This window comes from Sitodiplosis mosellana, unplaced genomic scaffold, assembly GCF_009176505.1.
Source record: "Sitodiplosis mosellana isolate CC-2019 unplaced genomic scaffold, AAFC_SMos_1.0 Smas_scaffold_6191, whole genome shotgun sequence".
Taxonomy (NCBI): domain Eukaryota; kingdom Metazoa; phylum Arthropoda; class Insecta; order Diptera; family Cecidomyiidae; genus Sitodiplosis; species Sitodiplosis mosellana.
In genome coordinates, this window is record NW_022601432.1 from 2,712,412 (window position 1) to 2,735,343 (window position 22,932).

Sequence of the window (22,932 nt, forward strand, 5' to 3'; positions counted from 1 at the left end):
AAACTTGAGAGACTTTATAAAATTCCTAAATCAATTAAATTTCATTGATGAAAACATGAATCACTTACTTACGTTACATCGAAACTGTTTAATATTAAAACATTTCTGGTTTCAGTTTAATTTTTTTTTGATTTAAATCATCTTATCTGCTTTGGTATTGCACACTTTATTACAATATTAACTGTATGTTTTGTTGTTGTATCGTTCACTAGCCTGTTTTGTTTATATTTATTTATATGTATTCTATGTCATATTGTTGGTAGGGATGCATCGTGAGATTTGCCATATTCGTTCATCGTAGCCAAGTTCAAGAAATTCAGTATTCTAACCACAGTCTCGATGAGATGCTCAACCACTAATGAGCAGCAATTCATAGATAATCAGAGCGGAACAGTTGCATTCTTCATAATAATGAATACGTTATTTCTGTGTACTTGTCTCTTACTCCATTTCCGATATCGAAACCGACAATCAAGCCAACCAACAAATCAAGTACGCTAGCACTTTTTTGTGCCCGAAAATTCACTCAAATCATAATTGAACGGAATTTATTTAGTGGAAAACTGAGATTCTTCGTATTTAACCTAGCGGTTTCATTTAAGGCTTGGGAAATGTGAATATTTGTGAATATTGTGGATATTTTTCTCATTGAATCATCGTCAAAATTTCGATTATATGTGAATGTTGTGAATTTTGTGAATGTTTTGAATAAAATTTCCAAGATGGCGACGAATTCAAGATGGCGGCTGATGAGAACGCCTGAACTGTCAAATAAGAAAGACTGAATATCTGTGAATATGAGTGGATATTCTGAATATAGCTCAAAACACACCGGAATTCATGAATTTTTGAATGATAAATTCCCCTAGTATTTAACATCGCTACCATTTCAAACGTGGGAGTATATTGTTTCGCAGTAGGAGAGATATATAGTTATACTTACGTAGCAGCAGTGGAAAATAACTATTAAGGTAGAACGGAATATGAAGGATGATCTCCATAAAAACTCGTTCCAAATGTGACATCCATTCAAAAATGTTCAATCAATATTTATTTATACCATAATTTTGCCATTTCGAAAAAAACCGTTAAGTTCGTACGTGATATTGATTGCAAAACTTGGTAAAAAAGAGACGGAAAAAAATTTGCACAGAGTAAGAAGGGATATTTGCGCAGCGCAACGTGGCAGAGAGGAAGAGAGAAGGGAAACGTGCAAAACGGAGAGCAAACAAAACCGGAATATAAACGGAACAAATCAATAAAACGATCCGAATTGTGCTAGTTCAAAAGAAAACGAACTTGTGTGCGGATGGTGGTCGAGACAAGAGTTGGGAAGAAAAGAAAAAACTGGAAAATGAATAATACAAAATGGAAAAAAAAGAATGACCAATCTCTTTATGAAAAGAATTGTTAAAATATCGTGTGAATTAGAGGAGACGAGCCCAGTTCCGACGGCGTGCCATAAAATATTTGACTTTATTCTTCTCTTGTTGCTGCGAGTGGTAGTATATCAAGGCGACAAAATCGTAATTGAGGTGCAAAAATACCAATCGTCTCGATGTTTTTCAAGAGTTTCAATTTCATGGCTTTGTTTTGTCGGTTTTTGTCAATTGTAAACCACCTCAAAGGGTTTTATCGGGTGGGGAGAGACGATTGCTAGGGTGCTTACGTTTACAATAAACGTCTCGGCACGTTTACGAGTGGAGCAGACAATTTTGCGCAAATAGCAAAGTGAATAAAATGCTTATTGTAGTGGTCCGCCCATATACAGAAACGAAAATAGAGTATAAACTGGGAATATTTGCTGCTTTGCCCATGAATAATCGGGCGATCCCATTTGAGACGAGACCCAGAATGAACAAATCCACTTGGAATGCATTCGATTTCATTATTCGGTTTTTTATTCGAATCATACTGAAACCTCTTTTGTATATTTACTTCGATCATTTAAATCTAGAACGAGCTTTTCTGAACCCTTACGCTTTTTCGACGTACTCACGCCGGTTACCGCTGCTGTTGCTGCTGCTGCTGCCGACGACGACGATGTTGATGATTTTTTCTCATCATCATCAGCACTTTTGGTTTGGCTGTTAGCATCCACAGCGTCAATATCACTAATGGATTTTTTCTCAATGCCTTCTGATTTTGTGTCGATTTTGTGGGTTGCAGTACCGTCATTGGCGACGGATTTTTTACTATGTCAAAAGAGCTCTTTTGAACATCGACAACAACGTTGTACCGCCTCATCCATGAATGGCGATTCACTTGTGATGGGCGACACAATTTCGGGCTCTTGAACAGCTAGTTTTGTTTCGCTTTTGAATCGATCATCACCTTCCGTCGTCGTTGTCGTCGTTGTCGTCATTGCCATCATCACATTGCTGGTCATTGGCATTTTTGCATCCGAATCGCAATCCCGAATGCAATACCATCGACAATGGCAACCCATTGCTATTGACTTAGTAACCGGCGTGCAACCGTGCTTGTCATCATCGACATTATCGATGATGACCTCCTCACAGCATTGCTTTTTCGCCAACACTGATGCCGTTGCTGTTGCCGTTGTAGTTGCCGTTGCCGTTGTTGAGCTACTACACAACCCCGTTCCATGTTGATTGCGAATTATTTTACAAATTTCATCACAACGCTTACTTGCTAAATTTTGATTCGAACCTATCTCCATACAGCTACTACTACCTAAGGGCAATTCATTGGGAATATTATTGCTATTTGCTTTACGATTGGCCTCACATTCACTCGAGCATGGGTTATTTTCATGCATGGCCATCGGATTGGTTGTGCTGTTGACATCATTGATTTGATTGCTGTCACTCTCATTCATAACACCAAGACCACTGGCTGTGCAATAGCAACAGCGTAAGAAGAAACAACAATGGCCACGGCCACAGTGTGTGCATCGATGATTTTCGATGATTGATTCACCAATTTCGGTGACCGCTTCCACTTCACTGATCTCTATCTCGGTGTCGTCGTCTACACTTATCCGTTTCCTTATCGATGGATCGACATTTGATTTTGTTATCACACTTGCATCATCATCGCTGCACATGCATTTTAGCTTTAGGTTTAGGAAATTCAGTTCACGGCTACCACTCTCGTTACTATTGCCACTAGTACTGCCGGCGTCGATACTGCCATTACCAGCACCAACACCGCCATCGTCGCCATCACCTCCCGTATCAGTTTTCGGTGAATTCGATTGGCAATCGGTCACATCATCTCTATCCATTGATGCATTTTGATTATGTTTCTCATTCACTATACTACCTACAGGTAATTGGCCATGTTCACCTGAAACCGAAATCGATTCTAAATCCAGCTGCTTATCACAGCCGGTGTCTGTGATTGAAATTTGCGTTGGACATGGTGTTGTTGTAATCGAGCCATTCGTTTGGTTCGGCTGTACTTGAGTCTGCAATTGGATGTGTTGCGTCGCCAAAAGATGACCCGTACCACCATTGTTCGTTGTTGCTATTGTATTTGTATTCGTACTTTTGTCCACACTCTGCTTAAATACATCGCACATAGAAAGAAAAAGAAAATTCATTTGAGTGATTTGTAACGTATTGTATGGAACAACTGACAAGTCATGGGCAACACTATGATCTATAAAGAAACATTTTCATCGGCGTTCGAAAGCGGAAGCGTTCTATTTTGAATACTGGCACCCAAAAATTCGATTATTCAAATGTCTATTTTTTAAAAGGAAAAAGAAGAAGAAGAGAATCTCTCCCTTTCGCTCTTGCAGAGCCGGCAGTTACACTTACCGTATTGTTCATAGCGATTCCGGGCTTTTTTATGGTTGTTGGTGCTGTTAGCGTGGGCGGCATTAACGATATTTGTGAATTTGATAATGGTTTCGTTGTATCCAATAAGATTGAAATGGTTGTCATTGCTGAGCCTCTTGATGGCACTCGATCCTTCACCGATTGCAATTCAATCACGAAATTCTGTAACAGCGATCGAATTTCATCGCTTGCTTCCTGTTCCGTCAATCGATGTTCTGTTGCACACAATTTTCGAAAATGAAAATGAGAAGAAAAAAAAAACGACAATGAACCAAATCACATTCAACAATGTCAACAAAAATCTTGTCTCAAATAGTCGGTCGAATTAAATTCAATAAACTCTGTCCAAGTCATTGGTTATCCATCGCCTGGTGGATATTCATGCTATTAACCGCTACATTAGCCATATCATATACACATATTGATTGCGTTTAAGTGGTTTATGCACACGTCACATTCAATCATGATGATAATTATCAATCGTTTAATTTGTCGTGGAATTATCCACGGTCGATGGATTTGAGTCAGAAACAGAACAGAAAAAAAAAACATATCGACACATCCGTAATATTTGTGTTTATACAATCAAGCGCAGTGTTCGGTGTGTTTGCGTAAAAAAAGATGGTTAGTTTACATAAATCGTTCGAATCGATATCATTACACAGTATCAAATTTCGTGCTTTATGAATCATATATGCAGAGATCGAAATGAATCGGTTTGTCACATAACGTAAACATTTGATACGCAAATAAATGCGATGGATACAGCCGAATACCAATAAATGGTATTCGATTCGATTTGTTTACGATAGCATGGCCAATGTGACAATGGCAATGTCAGCTTAACCTACGCACAGTCGCACATTCTGTATATTATGTACTTGGAGAATGATGAACAATCCAACAGATTCTCGGTAATCTTTTTTTCTGATTATTGTGGCTATTATACCAAAATATCCCCGTAAGGATTACACATGTCTCGTTCATTGTTAACGGCCATCGGTTGATTTATTTGAATAATATAAAGAAAATCGACCAAATCTAAACGAACAATATTAAACGAATACACCGATATTGTACAATAATTCAACATTGAACTGGTTAATCTAATAGGCATTGTGATCGTTGTGCGCGACAAGTCGTTTAGTAAAAAATAAAAACGAATGACGCAAATCCGCACAAGTTACCGCCAGTTCTAACATTGAATATTTAGTATTTTGCGCAAATGCGAGAATTTAAAGAGTCTTAAAGAGAGAGAATTTGTGTCTCATACAAACATTGCATTCAAAGCACTAGTCGAGGTCGTGCAAATGGCCGTTTTAATTTTTTAGCGGTTGAAATGCTGAAATAAAGCGCAGCTCATTTTGTTGTGGAGGGATGACGGGAAGGGCAACTTGGTATGTTTATTATTCAAACGGTAAAAGTAGTAGGTAGTTGTTTGTCAACTCATTGAAGATTCAATCTGAACATTAGCGCAGATTGCAATCGGAATACAGGTGTGAAATTTTTATGGGCGGTAATTTCATCTTAAACATACATTTGTATGCATGCAACAACAAAATTGCAATAATCTCAACGTTGCTTTTATTGGGTACTTTGTATAATTCAGGGTGTTATGTTGAACCCAAAACTACACATTTTGTGCATTGTACATTTTGTTTCCCTTCTGTTCGCGAAGCATTTGAACACGGACTCTATTTTAAACCAATGCCATTGACTTTTGCAACGCAATGAAAGCTCCCCAATGCCATTTTACGGTGAAATGACTGGCGCTTCTCCACAAATACTAACTTTGATTGTGTTGAAATTCGGAGAAAATCGGTTGCCAATTTAAATTGCAATCATTTTGAAAACAGTACGGAAGTATGGTCTAACAACAGTTCTACGGTGTATATTTCATCAGCGCCTGAAGTTATGAACAATGAAATACATTCGTAATCGGATTGATGGCGATTCTTGAAATTTAGCTACGGAATTGATGTTTTATATCAGATTTATTAAGAACTTTTGCTTTGAACTATTGTGTTTGTATTGAACGAATTTACTCGCATTCGATTTCTTCGACGATTCTACTTCAAACTCAGTTGAATTTAAACCGAAATTCCAATAAGTTGATATGCAACATAGGGCAAAGATAACTCGAGGCTTTTAACCGATTTTGGCTCTGTAGATAAGTATGAAAATCAATATTCAAGAACACGTGTAAATATAGGTGTAAGTCAGCAGAGTAGCCATAGCTATTGAAAGCTAGGGGAATATCACGCTTAAATTATTTCAAATATTTCAAGAAAATTCAATTTATCTCTAAGAATCTGTCGTATAAAATATGGTGGATATTTGTGAATACGGCGGACAATTGTGGATTTTTGTGATTATGAATGATATTTAAATGTATTTTTTCGGATTTAATGCAAAAAATCTCAAATATCTCCAAAATCCACAAGAATCTGATTTATTTATTCGAAATATTCGAAAATATGTCATACAATTGATGTTTATTTCAAATATCTCAAATATCTCACAAGATTCAGGAGCGTGATATTCCCCTAGATTGAAAGCAGGTGGCACAAGCACGTATCAATATGAATATTTGCAAATACAACGATTTGTCTGCATGATGAATCGCCGAGTCATAGAAGATGCACAGTGTGTGTATTGTTTTAAGGCGTTGGATTGTAAATTGTCTGATTTCGTTTGTGGTAAACATAAGCAGAGCACGTGTGTCAATCGCAATACTCACCGATATTCGTTCCAAGCGGTGTGGTTGAAGAAGTTGCAGTACTGGGATATGCATTGCCCATTGGTCGGGCTTGTGATCGGCAAATAAATTTTGCACCCGACGATTTAACGCCAAATCCAGTCGAATCATCCGGTGGTTTACCGCCACTTCGAAACACCAAGTATACCTAAATGAATAAGAAAATTGGAAAACCACAGCAATTTAATCAAAATGGCTCAACAAAACTATGCCAAACACGAAAAAATTTCAAGTAAAATTAATAAAATGAAAATCAATTATGACTTTCAATTAAGTTGAGTGGAACCATGTGTAGTAACTAATAACAATCATACGCGCAAAAACAAAATGAGAGAGCGAGAGAAAACAAGACCGTTCTTGAGATTTGATTTATCAATTCTATTTTGTTGTTGCCACAACAAACTAGTTTTTTGCGCACTACATGAAATGTATCTAATCTAAGTTGTCTTGAATTTTTATTGTAATTGAAATAGAATTCAATTTTATTTTCAAACTTGTCAAAATACTTGAGGAAATAATTCCTGAGGTTATTATTCGAAACTCATTGAAAGAATTAGTTATAAGTTATGCGAGAAATAAATAAAATGTATGATAAAATATAGTTTGGAAAATAATTGTATGTCAATCTTTTATCTACATTTCATGTAGTGCTAGAAAAATACACACACATTTCAACTCGATTAGGAATTTTGAATGTAATGGCGATTAATGGCATCGAATTTGTCATTTTCAACCGGAACAAAATACCCACACGCGTGCAAAAAGAATTGTGTGTTTTTTTTGTATGTGAGTGTGCCTGTATGCTGAACGCCGATTGAACCAAAAATAGAAACAGCAAAATAAACTGCTATTAAATATCCATTTGGCCATGGATGCCATATGTTTCGATCCCCCCGAATTTCTATTGGTAAAATGTAATTTTACAAATGGCAACTAATGTGTGCCCAATGTACCGCATTCAAATCAACATTTTCGGGCAACATAGAGAGAGACAGAGAGAGAAAGTACTGCGACGTTTTGTGGTTGCCAACGGATGACTTTTCTTATGGATTTGCCTTTGCCACGGCCACGTATGATATAGAGCATTGTGGAGATTGTTGTATGTTGCATCGGCAAACGAAAATGCCGTCATTGTTGCTAGATTGTACCACCACATATAGTTCCGTATGATAATATATTGCCTCCGAAATGCACATATACGAGGCAACATTCACTTCAATCCTACCACGTACGCGCGTTTGTTTATGTTTATTTGTGTGCGTGTGTGTGTGTTTGTGTGTGTGGCGCTTTCTTTTTCGACCAAATGCGATTTAATTCATTGAGAATATAATACATATCCGATTTCGTTATTTATTTTCCGATCCATTCCATAAACCATGAGAAACGATAAATGCCCGTGCCGCCCTTGCTCTTTCTCTCCCTCTCTCTCCCTCTCTCTTTCTCGTTCGTCCGCTCATTCGTTCGTTCTTTCGATCTATTGCAAAGCTTTGTCTCATTTTTTCCTCTGTGTGGGTTTGTATGTGTGTTCATTTCTCCCAATGTGAAAACGATTTCGGCGTTTTTGTGCCGAGGCGAGCACATTCGCTTTCCAAGCTCACCGCATCAATATAGTCTATTATTGTTTTTCCGATTCACAAGATTAACCGAAAATCCACATTCGAATCACAGTGTGTGTGTGTGTGTGTGTGTGGTGGCAATAGTGTTGCGGCTGCCACTGTCACCGTATCACAACTCGGTGTTTGTATTGCTTCGCTTCGCTCGGCTTAATACAGTGTATATGGCATTGTTATGCAATAGACGCAATGAACGAAAAGAGTTCACATGAAGACATATGAGGAGGAAGGAAAAAACAACCTTTTGCCGATATAAATTACACCGTTTAAATATACAACTGGTGTGTATGTTGCGTAATACGCTTTTCGGTGCATGTATATTCAGGGCGATGAATTTTCAACTCACTAGCATGTGACATTACTTAAGCGATCGCACTTTATACATTTTTCTCTCCATTATGCTCCACCAGAAAAACAAACAAACGCATACACGCACCATTCAACATGGTAAATCGACACCATATTATCTATAGAACAAATAAACTGATATCGTGACCGCGCAACACAAAGGAAAATCCAGCAAATCGTAAAAAAAACACCGAGCAGATCGTAATAAATTTTAAATTGCCAAAAAATGGGTAAATCCGATAAGGAAAAGCAACAAAAATCAAACACTGTTTGGCAAAGGATTATACTCTTTAAGCACTGTCGAAAGCCCGACGAATCTGTATGTATGTGTTGGTTTTTGTATGCGCCTAACCAAAAACCGACTGGCATCATGCCGACAACACAATTGTAATTAAAATCAAATAGTTCCATGAAAGCATTCCAGTCGGTGGTGTGTATTTCAAAATGTGATTTACAGAGCGTGTGTATGTCTTTAAATCGGTGCACAAACAAAATGTGATGAGTGTGTGAATGCAGAGAGATGCAATTGATGAAAACTAAACAAAACAACCTTGAGAAAGCCGTCTTCAAATTCCAACTAACAAATGCAGGTTCCGGTTTTGGATTATTTCAGTGTTTGCTTTATGGCACTCTCGACCCACATGACTGAAAATGGATTTCAATCCTCAGAAAACACACTTAAATTAGCTCACACACGCTGTGAACATTTCATAGGTTATTATTATTCTGACCTTATTTTGCATTCTCAACGTGCACGAACATAATTTATGCCTTATTTCGCTCGTCGATTTTCTATGAAAATTCATTGCATTCGGTTTTTTTTTTCCTTGCTCTTGCCCTTTCCCTTTCACCTTACATAATACCATTCAATTTCGGATCGAAATTTCTCGCAGATCTGTGACAGGTTGCAATTCGAGGTAAGCGCTCGGTGATTATTGTTGCTATCCATTTTCGTCGTTCTATTGTTGTGGTTTTGGTTTTTCACAAGAGATGGATTTTTCGCTTTGACTGAGTTGGGCCACATCAAATTGACGCTTTGTTCCGATTGTGAGACGTAGAAAATGTGCTTGTACGGCTGTCAGTCTGGCGCGTCATTGTTAAATCGTTATCACAAACGGCTAATAAACAATGAGCGAAAAACCGTTTTACAAAAATACTTCGAAATCAATTCACTGAAATGTGGCACAAACGAAAAGTTTCAATGAATTTGATTTGACTGCCTGGCTGGCTGACTAGTTGGCTGGCTTCACCCACAAGCTTTAACCACATCATTGTGCTTTGTTTCTCCCCCCCCCAAAACATCGGAACAAGTCTATTCACGTGCAGGACCATTGAACATACACTGACGCACACAATTTCAGTCTGGTATCTGCACACCACAGCCACACATACGCACATCATATTTTTCATTCGACAGATTTTTGTCGGCTTTCTCTCATCCTCTCTTTGTCGCTTTTACACTTTGCAGTCTTTGTTCGTTTTGTTGTTGTTGTTGTCGTTGAGAGTGTGATGTAATGTAATGTGTGCATTGCCACGAATCGAAAATCAAAGTAGCTCTCTGTGAGGGCATGTACGTTAAAGTCCAGACATAAAACAGCAATCAAAATCAATGGATTGAATGGAAAATCGTATGTCGATGATCAATCGACAAAATGCAAATAAAAATGAATCAAATATATAGCATATGGAAAATATTTGCTTAGTCACTTACACAGTGGCACTTACACACGCGCGCGCGTGGTGGCATGAAACATGCATGGGATGAGAGCATGAAATGGGGGAGAACACACACACACAAAACGTCTAAGTAGAATTTGAATTGATTTCACCGTTTGAGCAACAGTTTTTCATCCCGATTCTTTTTTCTCGCTGTATCTCCCTAGTCGTGAGACATGCACACAAGTGCGAGTTACAGCCAATAAAATCGTATATCCTTCATATCATGTTTATTGTTAAATTCACAAGACTTTGTTTGATGTTGCGAGAATTCGCTGCTGTTTTTTTTTTCGTTTCTTCTTTTTTCCTCCCACCGCAACCGGCATCTCGGCAACACATATGAGACGTCAATTCCGTTCACATTTCATTTTGCTTCAAAACGCAAAATGATGGATAAAGGCGCATCGAATAAACGAATTGATTTTATTTCATAAGCCAACATATTTAAGAATGCTTTTTTTCATTTCATCCACACTCAAGCGATTCATCTCACTGTTTGTGTGTGTGTGTGTGTGTGTGTGTGTGTGTGCTTGTGTTCCTCTGTTTTCTTCACGTTTTCTCATTCTTCTCCGTCGAAGGTCTTTTCATGCCGTGGTGTAAAAGAGACGAGAAAAAAAATTTACGCTACATTTTGTTTTGAGTCAAACAATGTGAGCTCATTTTAAGTGAATTTTTCAATATTTCGTTGCGTCGCAACAATAAAATTTGAATAATGCGCTGCATATCGTTATGTGCTTGAAAGCACCCCACGTTGGCTTGGCTTGACTAGGCTAGGCATAGATTTTTTCCTATCGGTTGGTGGGTGTTGCTGCAATGTCTATTTTTTCCTTCTTCTACTTCGAAAACGGGATTTCGGAGAAAAAATTTGGTTCCTTCTAGGAAACTGGGATCTCTGTTGTTTTTTCTTTGCATGCGTTCAACTCATTCAGCGGTTTTTGTTAAGTTCGTCGAAAAAAGGGAAAAGAAACAACAACCTTATCGATTTATGGTTTTCCAACAAACTATTTTTAGGATTTTTTTCATTTTCATTTTCTTTTGGGTTTGAATAATTTGCCGTATTGCATCGGATGAAATCGTTACCAATTCAAAGAAAATCGCAAACGAAATCGTGTTTCCGACGTGCACAATGACAACATGATTGAATTTCTTACGTAGCTCACAGTCGAACTGCTAACAATTCTAGCAATTTTTCGGATGAAAATCAAAATACAATGAGCACAGAACAAAAAAAAAGTCATATACGCCAAAACATGCTGTTGAAATATCGAAAATTACAAAGAGGCACCGAACGGTGAATAGCACGAGGTATGGGCCAACAATGCATACAGAAGGATAGAAAACGAGCGAACAGAGGAGAGAAACATGGTGAATGTTCAACATTTGGCGTAGCGCATTTTTACACACAGAATCACAATAAATGCAATGAATTAAAATCCGAATGTGCCATCATTAGATCGAGCCTTTTGTTTTCTATAGAAACATTGTATCGATATACATATGCATGCACAGTGCATACATAAAAACGAAAATTGCGACGACGGTGAATCAATATCCAAAACGTAAACAGGCACAAACAATTATTTTGTCTTTAAATATTTGTCGAGCGTTAAGAGATAAATAAAAACAACAAAACAATTGTACCCACATACAGAGAGACGAGCAACGATGTGCAAGCATAACTTAGTGTTTCGATCGAATCTGGATGGTTGTGCTGCCGTTGCCGCCAACGACAACAATAACAACGACAACGATGCAAGGCTGTGATAAAAGATTTCATGCGAATTATCAATGGGAATAGATTCGAGTGTATCGTTGAAAGGCAAAATTCACTGTGAAAAATGGCTGTGAGATCTGTACATCAGCAAGAAGAAAAAAAACACACACACACACAAAACGGTGAAAACGGAGACGATTTGCAAAGATATGAGAAAAGCCAAAGGCGACAATAAAAAAACAAACAAACGAAAAAATTGTTAGGAACGCAATCGGCGAAAGAGCGATGATTTGGCACGTCAAAAGAAGAAGAAGAGAAAGACCGTTGTATGCCTTGTATCATTATTTAAGCGCTTTTTGCATTGGTGAACTCATTTTCTCCACTCTTGTTTTCTCTTTCTCTCTCTCTCTCTCTCTCTCTCTCTCTCTCTCCCTCTCGATTGAATTTGGTTGTATGCAAAATGGGCGCCCTCCCTTTTATTATTGTATTTTCGGCTCGTTGCTTTTGATATTTACGACAAAACAAAACCAAGTCAAACATTTTTCGGTGTTCTCGTTACTAATAAACATCGGCATGGGACAAATATCAACGTACATCGCAACAATAACAACAATAACAACAGATAATTCGGACGAATTTAATTATAGAATGGAAATTTAATGCTAAGCTTATTGTGTTTCATGAATCCGTTGACTTTCTCTGGGTGCTTGTAAGATTCGCTTGTGTTTTCACTGAGACTAAGCTGTTAAGCATGAAGCAAATCCTTGTTAACTGCACTGCCGGTAGTCGATGTTGGGTCGGTAACTGTTTACCGCTCTCGAAATGGATACATAAATTGTCAACTGATTTAGTTTTTGTGCGCAAGAAATTACTTCAAACAATAGAATTAAATAGTTGAAAAGATATGGACTCAAGCGAAAACTGATGCGGCCATTTTCTTGAGAAATCCTATCATTTCAAATAGACAAAGATTGAGCACCACCTCTTCAAGGTTATATTGAATTGAAAGTCAAGAAATAAATTACATCGTTTACATGAAAATGAGCCGTTGAGCGTGAAAATATTCTAAACATTCACTCTTCAATTAGCACTGATCGCATCGGTTCGTTCGAAACAACAATCTTCGAGCATAAAACCACTGTTGAGTCAATGCTGTTGTCGACACTAAAATGAATGGAATTTTGCAGAAAATTCCACAAAAATATGATTTGTGTGCGTCATTGAAAGGAATAAATGAACGAGCGAGCGAGCGGACACGCGCATCCAACAGACACCGACAATAAAGAATGAAAAGAAATATCGCGGCAAAATGAAATTATTGGCGTCTTGACGGGGCACACGAAAAACACCATCAATTCACATGAAATTAAACATTCAAACATTCGACATTGTTCATCTGCAGAGCAACATAATTAAAACTTTATAAAATATAAATAATAAAGTTTCGCCGAATTAGCCAAATTGAATGAAAAGACGATAGACGACGGCTGCACGTGTCCGGCCGAACTCTCTCTCTCTCTCTCTCTCTCTCTCTCTCTCTCTCTCACACACACACATACACACACACATACACGTAAACAATGTCATGGTCATTGTGGATTATGTGCTGTGGTATGTCACTTGCTCTCTATAGACTAAACCGATCAAAGTCTCGTTCATTCGTTCGTTCGGTTGGTCGATGTTATGTCTATAAACGTCACAGATGTGTGTTGAGCTCAGTTTTGTTGTTGCCAGCAATGGATTGCATGGCAATGCTTTTTAGTCGACATCACAGCACACGCGGGTATATGCCAACTTTTTGACTCGCAAACCGTCTGCCTTATTCCAATTCATTATCAAGCAGTTCTATTGTTGGCCCAACAATGTTGGGCAAAGTCAAATCACACGACGACGCCACCGCCACCTCCCATGCTGCCACCATCAAACATTGCAACACTTGTCGCTGTTTTTTTTTTACATTCATTTCAATTCGAGGAGAGTATTCCCGCAGGTGTTTATATGCCGAATAGAGGACGATGGAGAGTGAACGAGAGAGAGAGAAAGAGAGGGAAGATGACGATATATTCCAACATTCTCAATGGACAACGATAATATTTATGTATCGAACTTAATAAATTCTAATGAAATTATTCTATGGACAAGCAACAAATAGCTAATCTATTATTTCATCGCGAAAATTGAATGGCGTCGCACCGCATGAAAACGGTAGAATAGAAGAAAATTACGAAATTTATTCGACGGAAAACGGCGACGATACGTTTTTTTTCGTTCATAAGATTGCTTGCACTTTGAAACTTTCTCTGACCATTCCTTTTTGGCTGTCGTTTGAACTGCAAGTTCATTTCGCCCGTACATTTTTAGTAATTTGGTTTCTATGCCCAGTTTTTTTCTTTCTTTATAGCTATTCTTCTTTGCTTGTTCTTCTTGTGTTCTTGTTTAATATTCGTTCCCTCTTTTCTCTTATCAAGAAAATGAGCATGGCAGGAAATCACGCAGCGTCAACAATATAACAACCATTTATCTTGTTGTTGAGGTTTCACATTTTATTGAATGTCCGTTGGTTGCGAAGTTTTGCAGTTGATTGTAATTCATAGCGAATTTTCTGTATTTGAAAAACAATTTACTGCAACATAAAATTAAATTCGAAATTAAATCATTTATTCATTGTGTATTTGTGTGAGTGTATGTGTGTTGATTGGAAGCGCACTGTCAATAAGAAATGTTCATATATATATAGCTTCTTTGCCACGGAATATTATACATATGAATATTGTATACACATCCATTTGCCTAGCAGCAATGTTAGCGATGCTGACAAAGCTCGAGTCGACGAATCATTCCTTCATTTTACTGAAAAGCAACTCGGGAGACGGAAGGAATTTATTTGAGAAGAAGAAGATAACCAGCTTATGTGCTGATGTTGTCTCAGCATAAAAATCGAACAGATACCATGAATGATTTACAACGGGACATCGGCACTCAGCATTCTGAGCGGAATATTTTTTTCCATGGAATTTCAAGGATACAAGACAAGTATCTTGAATGTACGGGTACGCCTAATTTTGGCTCTATTCAAAACTCCTACGCATCTAGATGTGTACGCGTGTGCATGTTTGTGTTTGTGTGCGTGTGTAAATGATGTTTGGCATACAAAATTGAAAACTTTTACTACATTTGATTGCCGTATATCGTCTCATCTTGATATGTGTTTGCCTGCCTCTCTAATTCTCTTGTGTGTCTATCATCTTCCGTCACTGATTTGGTTTTGCTTTTTCTTGCCCTGATTTTTCTTTCTCTAGCTTACACCAGAGTAAATCAACGGCTCCGAATACGTATAAAACAGTCATGCATTAATTATTTCTTACGTGTGTGTGTGTGGAAATAATATCGACAATGATTCTAAATGTGATATCAAAACAAAAGCCCATCGTTTTTTCCCTTGTTTTCAATGGAGCGAAGCGAAACGTGGGTTATTTTTCGGGCAATGGAAAAAAAAAGAAACGAATTGCGCTATTTTCATGCCTTTTTGCATTTTGATGCGTCGAAATATAAATGAGCTGTGCAAAAAAAAACATTCGGTCGCTTCTTTTCCCTCTTCTCCAAAACATCTTCAGCCAGTTGAAATGCATGAGAAAAAAAGCATTCAAATTAAGGGCTGACATTCGGTTTTTCGCTTCACAATCAAAATGTATGCGTACTAACTCAACAGCAAAGTTCACGGTTTTCAACGGAACAGATGCAAAGATATGGATTACGCAAATATTTTTACAGAATATATACGTACAAATATAAATCGCTTCAGAGTGTTCCCATTCAGTCTGGGGTATTCATATTCAACTCCCAACTCCCGCTGGACGCCGCTTCAATTTGACTATGAACGTCAAATGACAAAGGGGAACTGGAGGGCGAAACGGAAAATTATCACCGGAATGCATTATCTACTAAGAACCCATTTGAATTCTTAATGAGACATCAGCAATATCAACAGCAGTATCATCAGCATCAGCAGCATTACTGGCAGCAATGCCTTTTCTTTATTTTTTGTGATTTGCTGCTAATTATGACAAATCCTTGAGATTTAATTCAAATGGTCGACTCATTTTCGGGCTCTTTCGTTTCAAGTGTATCATTAATCATTTCAAATATGTAAAACAGACACACACACACACATACACACACACACATCGACAGTGTATGCGTACGTGTGTTTGTGCCCCATTCAATTCATTCAAAAATGTGTTTTCCGTTGCTTTTTGTTTGAAACATGCTGCGTCTCCAAATTTAAATGCCATGAAAACTAAGCAAAAGAAAGCGAAAATTTATGCAAAAACTGGCAACAGACACGGATACCAAAGGAATGAGAGACAAGTAACAGTGTCTCTGAGCCACACACGAAAACAACCATACACGATGAAAAAAAAGGAAGGAAAAAAACTCAGCGATGGAGTATCATCTTTGCGGCACTAATCTGGTGAGCGTCATTCGAATTTTCTGCGAAATATCTTTCTGTCACACACACACACACACACACACATACACACAAATTGTGTGGTATTTTTACTTCAATTTTTCTCTTGATGTCTCTTCCTCTCCACCTTGACCGCTCATTTGCTTACAGCGAGTAAGAGATAGAGAGAGGCAGAGAGAGAAAGAGTGTTGGCAGATGAAAACACTTTTGTGACCGAGGACGATCATTGCGATGCCATGTGCTGCAAATCACGAACGAATTCTGCATTTTTATTCGTGTATTCAGACATTGTTATGCGAATGCATTTTGTGAATAAAATGTGACAGATTTCTAGTTGGTTGACTCCATTTGTGTGCTCTATCGTTCGATATCTTTTTCGCAAGCCATTTTGTGTATGCTCCTTGCTCCTTCTTCAATCCCATTATAATTTCTGCTCGCTTTTGTGTTCCGCTTATTCTAACTAATAGCTCAAGTGTTTTATGTGTTTTTCGTGCGTTTTGGTGGAATGCGCGGCAATGAGCTTTACACTTTCACTAAATCTTATGTTTCTGCTGGTTTGTCACAATGTTTTGCCGCTGCTTAGTTTCCCTTTATAATACAGCTACTCCTCTGCGTGCTCTCTGCTCTCTCACTCTGTTGCACGCGTGCAAACTATCTCTTTCTCTGTACTTTTCGTGTCTTTTGTTGAAATGACGTAACCATTGTATGATTACATGTACAATCTGCGCTCATTTTTTTTTTCCAGCGAATTTTTGTTCGGTGCAGTGTGTTCTACATTCAAACGAAAAAATTCCCGCAATACACAACAAATATGGCAACAACCAGAAACTTGTGACTTGTCCAGTTTATTGGTAGAACGTGTGCTCTTGTTGTGGCAAAACAAGAATGTTTTATAAAATAAAATAATTTGTTGGATGAATGAAAAGGAAGAGATTGGAAGAGATAGAGGATTTCATTTTATTTTTGAGCGAACAGTTATTCGCATTGGCCATAGATCATCAACGACTTGAATATTGTCTCTTGTGCACTGGTATAAATATTGTGAATCGTTTGTCATGGTCGGGGAGGAGGTAAATGTGCGCATTTCGCTCAATCGTCGCAAGTCTTTTCATCTTTCGTCAGTTTGCTCTCTCTCTCTCTCTCTCTCGCTCTCTTCTACTCCTCCTTGATCTCCTCGTTGCCGTGCGCGTTTCTATCTCTTTCCCTGGATGTGTCTTCACAACGCCAGAAGATGGTCCATCAAATAAAGTGAACGAGGAAAATACGTGATAAAGAAATATGAGATTCCACTTACCTTGCTACCGAATATTAATACCAGCAACAGTGTCACAGTTAATTGTGTATGACAGAAAAATATGATGTACAATAAATCAGGATTTGCCGGTGACTGAAGAAATAACCTGCGTGCATATTTTTTATATTAAGTTGCGTTTTTTTCGTCGACGGCGTTTTTGTATATTTCATTCGTTGACGTTGGTATCGTCGTCGTCGTCGTCAAGTTGCGTTCCGTTGTTGTTTCGATCCAGTTCCATTTCGATTAAGAGCCCGAGCGGTGTGTCATGATGAGAAAATGGGCCGGAACAAAGCATCAACACGAACAATACCGACAAAAAAGAAGAAGAAGACGAAAATCCATGAAAAGAAACATAAATGGTCGTTTACACATTAATTTTAATTGAATTTGGCGCAAGAGCTCGCATTATATTACACACACACACCGAAAACCGAAGAAAAGAAGAAAGCAAACAATATAAAAAGTGCGCATGTTCAAAAGCTGTGCAAAAACCTAACGAATCTTGATAACAAACATTAAAAATGATCCTCGATCATAAATCGGTCGAAATTTGTATCAATTTAATCAACACTGCAATAAATAGAGTCAAAGCGCATTTTTCATTTGGTTCTTTGTTGTTTTTGTTCGTATTGCGTGCGCGTTGGCGTGTCCGTTTGCGGAATGAGGAGAGAGACTTGGTGAATGATAACGACACTAGAGATTAGCAAACATTAAAATGAATGAACAGAACAGGTGAGGTTTTGTAAGTACTTTCCCCATAATCAAACCTGAATTCAACGAGAACCAACGGCAATATATTTACAGACATATACCTACAAAGCGATAAACAGGTGAAAGCCTAAAACCACACACACAATTTTTCGCTGACGCAGAAAATTATTGAACAAACGCAATTTCTTCATTCCACGAATCAATGCTGAATCAATAATTTCGTATGAAAATTTCGGGCAAATTACTAGGCAAATTACTAGGCAAATTACTTGTTTAACAATAAGTTTGGTTGTTCTTTAAACGGGCAAAGAGCCATGTGAAAATTGTATTCCTGTTACAAGATGCAAATGGGTACAAAGAACCGAATGAGTATACTAAATTTCTATCACTATCTATGATTTACATAACGGCGGAGAAAGAGCGAAAAGCGATGTTCACTCTCTTGGTCTTGTAAGTTTTCTCTACCAGTTGAGCCATGATTTAGTGTTTTATCACAAAATGTTTGAAAATTATTCAGCCGGTGGTGGGATGGGGTGTAAACGTCCAAAAATAAGAAAATGGGACGGCCATCATATTACAGTAGGCAACAACTTGGAACAAACTTTGACTTGAAGTTAATTAATAAAACAAAGCCTTGTGTGACAAAGAGTACGGTGTTCAATTGAAAAACTTTAACATTCTTTCCGAACAGAGTTTCTCTGTCTCTTGTTCTTGGTGTGTAGCATTTTTTTATTGAGCTACCACACAGCAACGTACATCGCACAATGAATCCGCTTAAGCAATTGAACAATTTTCGTCTTAATTTTGTGTGAGTTGCTTTGGGAGAATTTGTAAAATTTATCACGTAGTCGGATTAATATATTCAATTTGCCGCTTGGCTTTTGTGTTTGCCAGAAGATGCTTGATTATTATGAATGGCAACATGGTTGCGTGTGTACGATATCGTTGAGCAGCATCATGGCCGGTGATAAGATCTAAAATCTGAGCCTGATAAGAGAAAAAAAAAGAGCTCTATGTAAGTTATTTTGCCACTCATTAATATACCGACGTTATGAAAATAATGTAGGACAGAGCGTGTTATGAGCTGATGTCAGCAGCACTAACTAACGTCAGCTGCTGATATCAGCTGCTGACGAGTATGCGTTGCGTTGTTTTAACGCATTTGCAGCACAAAATTCATATTCCTGGGCTGGAATTCTAAGTCATTCCACCAAAATCGTTCGGAATTATTTTTTTCGTACATAAGACCACATTGGAGTGAAAGAGAGAGATTCCACTATTTTTCAGGATCCCACTGGAATTATTTCTCACACAATCCACTCTTCCTTGAGTTATCGGAATAATTCCGGTGGGATCCTGAAAAATAGTGGAATCTCTCTCTTTCACTCCAATATGGTCTTATGTACGGAAAAAATAATTCCGAACGATTTTGGTGGAATGACTTAGAATTCCAGCCCTGGTTTCCAAGTCAAATTTGCATGAAGAGAATATGAAATTTGAGTTGGAAACCAGAGAAGAATATGAATTTTGTACTGCAAATGCGTAAAAACAACGCAACGCATACTCGTCAGCAGCTGATATCAGCAGCTGACGTTAGTTAGTACTGCTGATATCAGCCAATAACACGCTCTGGTGTAGGACAAATGTATTCTTCTAACCATTTTTTTTTCACTTCGACTAAACGGTTTTTGTTGCCTCCGAAAGGTGTCTTTCTCTTTGCATAGTTACATTGCTAATTGATTTAATGAATGAAATGCGAGAAAGACGTTTTCTCGTGTCGCACAGCCATCATCATCTTGTGCAACAAGAAGAGGCCACAACACAGCGGCAATATCAAAATATATACTTGCGAATAAGCTGTGTTATTACGAAGAGTTGTCACCAAAATCGACATATTACATGCCGTAACTTTTCCAAGACCCCTCAATATTGACAGACACGTTGGCCATGGCACATGTCCATGAAAATGGCTCCTGTTTCTTCAGCACTCTCACTCTCTATTTCGAGTGTAAAAGCAACAAGAGTCCACTTTTGAAACGAGTTTCAATGATCAAGTGCAACTTTCTCTCACTCACTCTCTCTCACTTCATTCCTGGCCCCAGCAGTCTATTTGCTCCTTGTTAGCAAAACATTTTCGTAACCAATTTCTTTTGCCTTTCGATCAAAGGACGAAAGAGAGACTTTTCGAAATTTCAAGTTATTCCTTTGTGCGGAATATTTTCGCTTCGTTCGTATCTCTTTTCGATTTTTTTTTTCTTTTCACTCTTTCATTCACTTTCTCTCACTTTCTCTCTCTCTCTCTCTCTCTCTCTCACTCTTCCTTTCGTTTGTATATGATTGTTTACATACTACCACGCAAAGAGTGTGCTCAGAGATTTTCTATCAATTTATATTTGTTGACGAGCACTACGTTTTCAGTAGGTGGTAAAAGCGACCGTATATTTGTCAGTAGACGAACAAGTCTTTCTATTGCGTTCTTAACGACGAGAAAATAAGTCTTTTGCAAACTTTTTTTCCACTGACTTTTTCTGTGGTAAATCGAAGACAGTTACCGACGGCGATGACGACGACGGCCGGTTGTGTCTTTCACTTTTTTGCCATGCTCTTCATTCTTTTATTATCGCTTGAATTTCGTGTGGTTTTCTCCTATCTCTCTTCCTCTTCATTTTTTTTCTTCCTCCGTTGGGCCGACAAAAATCCGTCTGGCCGGAGAGTTACACCGGTTCGTCATCAAAAGAAACAGCACACAAGCACAAATAATGTATCTGCATGGGATTGGACATAAAGAACGATGATGAAGCCACGAGGCTCAATCATGAGATAGAAATACTAGGTTGAGTGTACGATAAAGTATGAAAATGTCAAGAACGTAAATAAATAAACAAAGGTGTAATCGTTATAAATATGGTATTGAAAAGGCAAAATGATGAAGATGATGTTGCAACAGCATTGATATCGGCTTCAACGACGACGACAACAGCGGCCGTGGAGGAAAATAATACGAGATGTGCAAAAATAACAAGAAAAGGTATCCCACAATTTTTCGTGGTTTTACGCTTAAATCTGTTATATATATATATATACAAACGACAGAAAGTTATATTGCTGTGAAAATGGTTCGACGCGGGCGACGTCAAATAACTAACATGCATTTCTAAATCGAACATCCATCGAAGAGAGAGAGAGAGAGAGAAAGAAAATCATTTTTGTTCTTTCCTTTTGTTCGTATTTTTCTGTCAGGAACTGACGGGCCACAGATGATTGCGATGGTCGGATGATTGTGAGGAGACGACCGAGCGACTGGCCCAGGTCTCTTTGGTATCGTAGTACGCATAAAATCGCTGTTAAAGTTCGCTGTCGAAGGCACCATCATTCACCATCCCTCAAAAACTGTCGTCATTGACCATCAAATTGCGTGTACCAAGTGCTCTGCTCTGGCTTTCCGACCATTGCCCGAAATGTGTAAACGTTCGTAAATATTCGATGTTCATCAATTTATTAAGTTTTGTTCGTGTAATTCCATCCGCGTGGATTTTTATCTCTTTCCCTCTTCCTCTCTCTCTCTCTCTCTCAACCGGGAGTTGCGGCGACCAACCACAAGGCAAAATCTTTTTTTCCTGTTGTTATTTATATACGTAGAAGTGAAAAAAAAATAAATAAATAGAAGAAGCGGGCGCTAAGGAATTTGGTGGCCATAAATAAAACGTTATGTCATGTAAAGGAAAATAAAATCTTTGGTGAATCGGATGAAAGATTTTATGTATTGACATAATTCAAACACAGGCTCAAACGATGGTCGCTTCAGTATCGTTTGATAGACGATGGAATGAACGGAATTGAAGAAGAAGAAGATGAAGTTCGACGAAAAAAGAGCACGACCACACACTGAAGAATAAACGTTTCCACGCATTATTATTCTACGAAATTAACCTCTATATGCGATTACAGAGACGTTGATCGTGTGTATGTATATAAGAGAGAAATGTATCTCGTCTCTTTCTGCGAAAAGAAAAGCGAAACGAGAAAAAAAAGGTAGCGTGAGGAGGTGAAATCCTGTGAATCTCTTCTTTTACGATTTCTTGTTGTTGAGCGAATCGGTTCAGGGTGCAGACAGCGGGTCATAAGCATTAGGCATTATATTGGTGCGCCTCTTGGGTTTGGACATTCCTTAATTTTAATTCGACTTCAATCATTGGAATGACAAGGTCGTACAAATAAACGTATATTAAATGCATACTCGAGTAGAATTTAACCGAAATGGCCCGTCCAAAAAAAAGAAACCAACGCACGAACAGCAAGTGTACGGCAATTTATTTGTGAGTTTCCATTGGCATTCGTTATGTGCATCACACGATCGAGCCGACTGATACATAGAAGATGACGTTCTGTAAATCGCTCACTCCCTATCCCTCTTCACTCCCTCACTCTCTCTCTCTCTCTCCCTCTCTCTGTGTTGCACAAGTAAATTATTTCATTTGTTACAATGTCTGTTGCGAATGAC

General features: G+C 38.1%; 1 protein-coding gene across 1 annotated transcript in view; it reads right to left on the reverse strand.

Annotated features, from left to right (window-relative positions):
- Window positions 1–278: 278 nt before the first annotated feature.
- The window catches only part of LOC129576475 (uncharacterized), a 187,344-nt gene continuing 164,690 nt past the window's right edge, over window positions 279–22,932 (reverse strand). The window contains exons 12-15 of the mRNA XM_055461662.1: window positions 17,721–17,826; window positions 6,550–6,715; window positions 3,789–4,024; window positions 279–3,526 (exon numbers count right to left, since the gene is read on the reverse strand). Of these exons, the coding sequence (XP_055317637.1) occupies window positions 2,201–3,526; window positions 3,789–4,024; window positions 6,550–6,715; window positions 17,721–17,826 (1,834 nt within the window). The 3' untranslated portion in view covers window positions 279–2,200. The remainder of the gene's footprint in view (window positions 3,527–3,788; window positions 4,025–6,549; window positions 6,716–17,720; window positions 17,827–22,932) is intronic.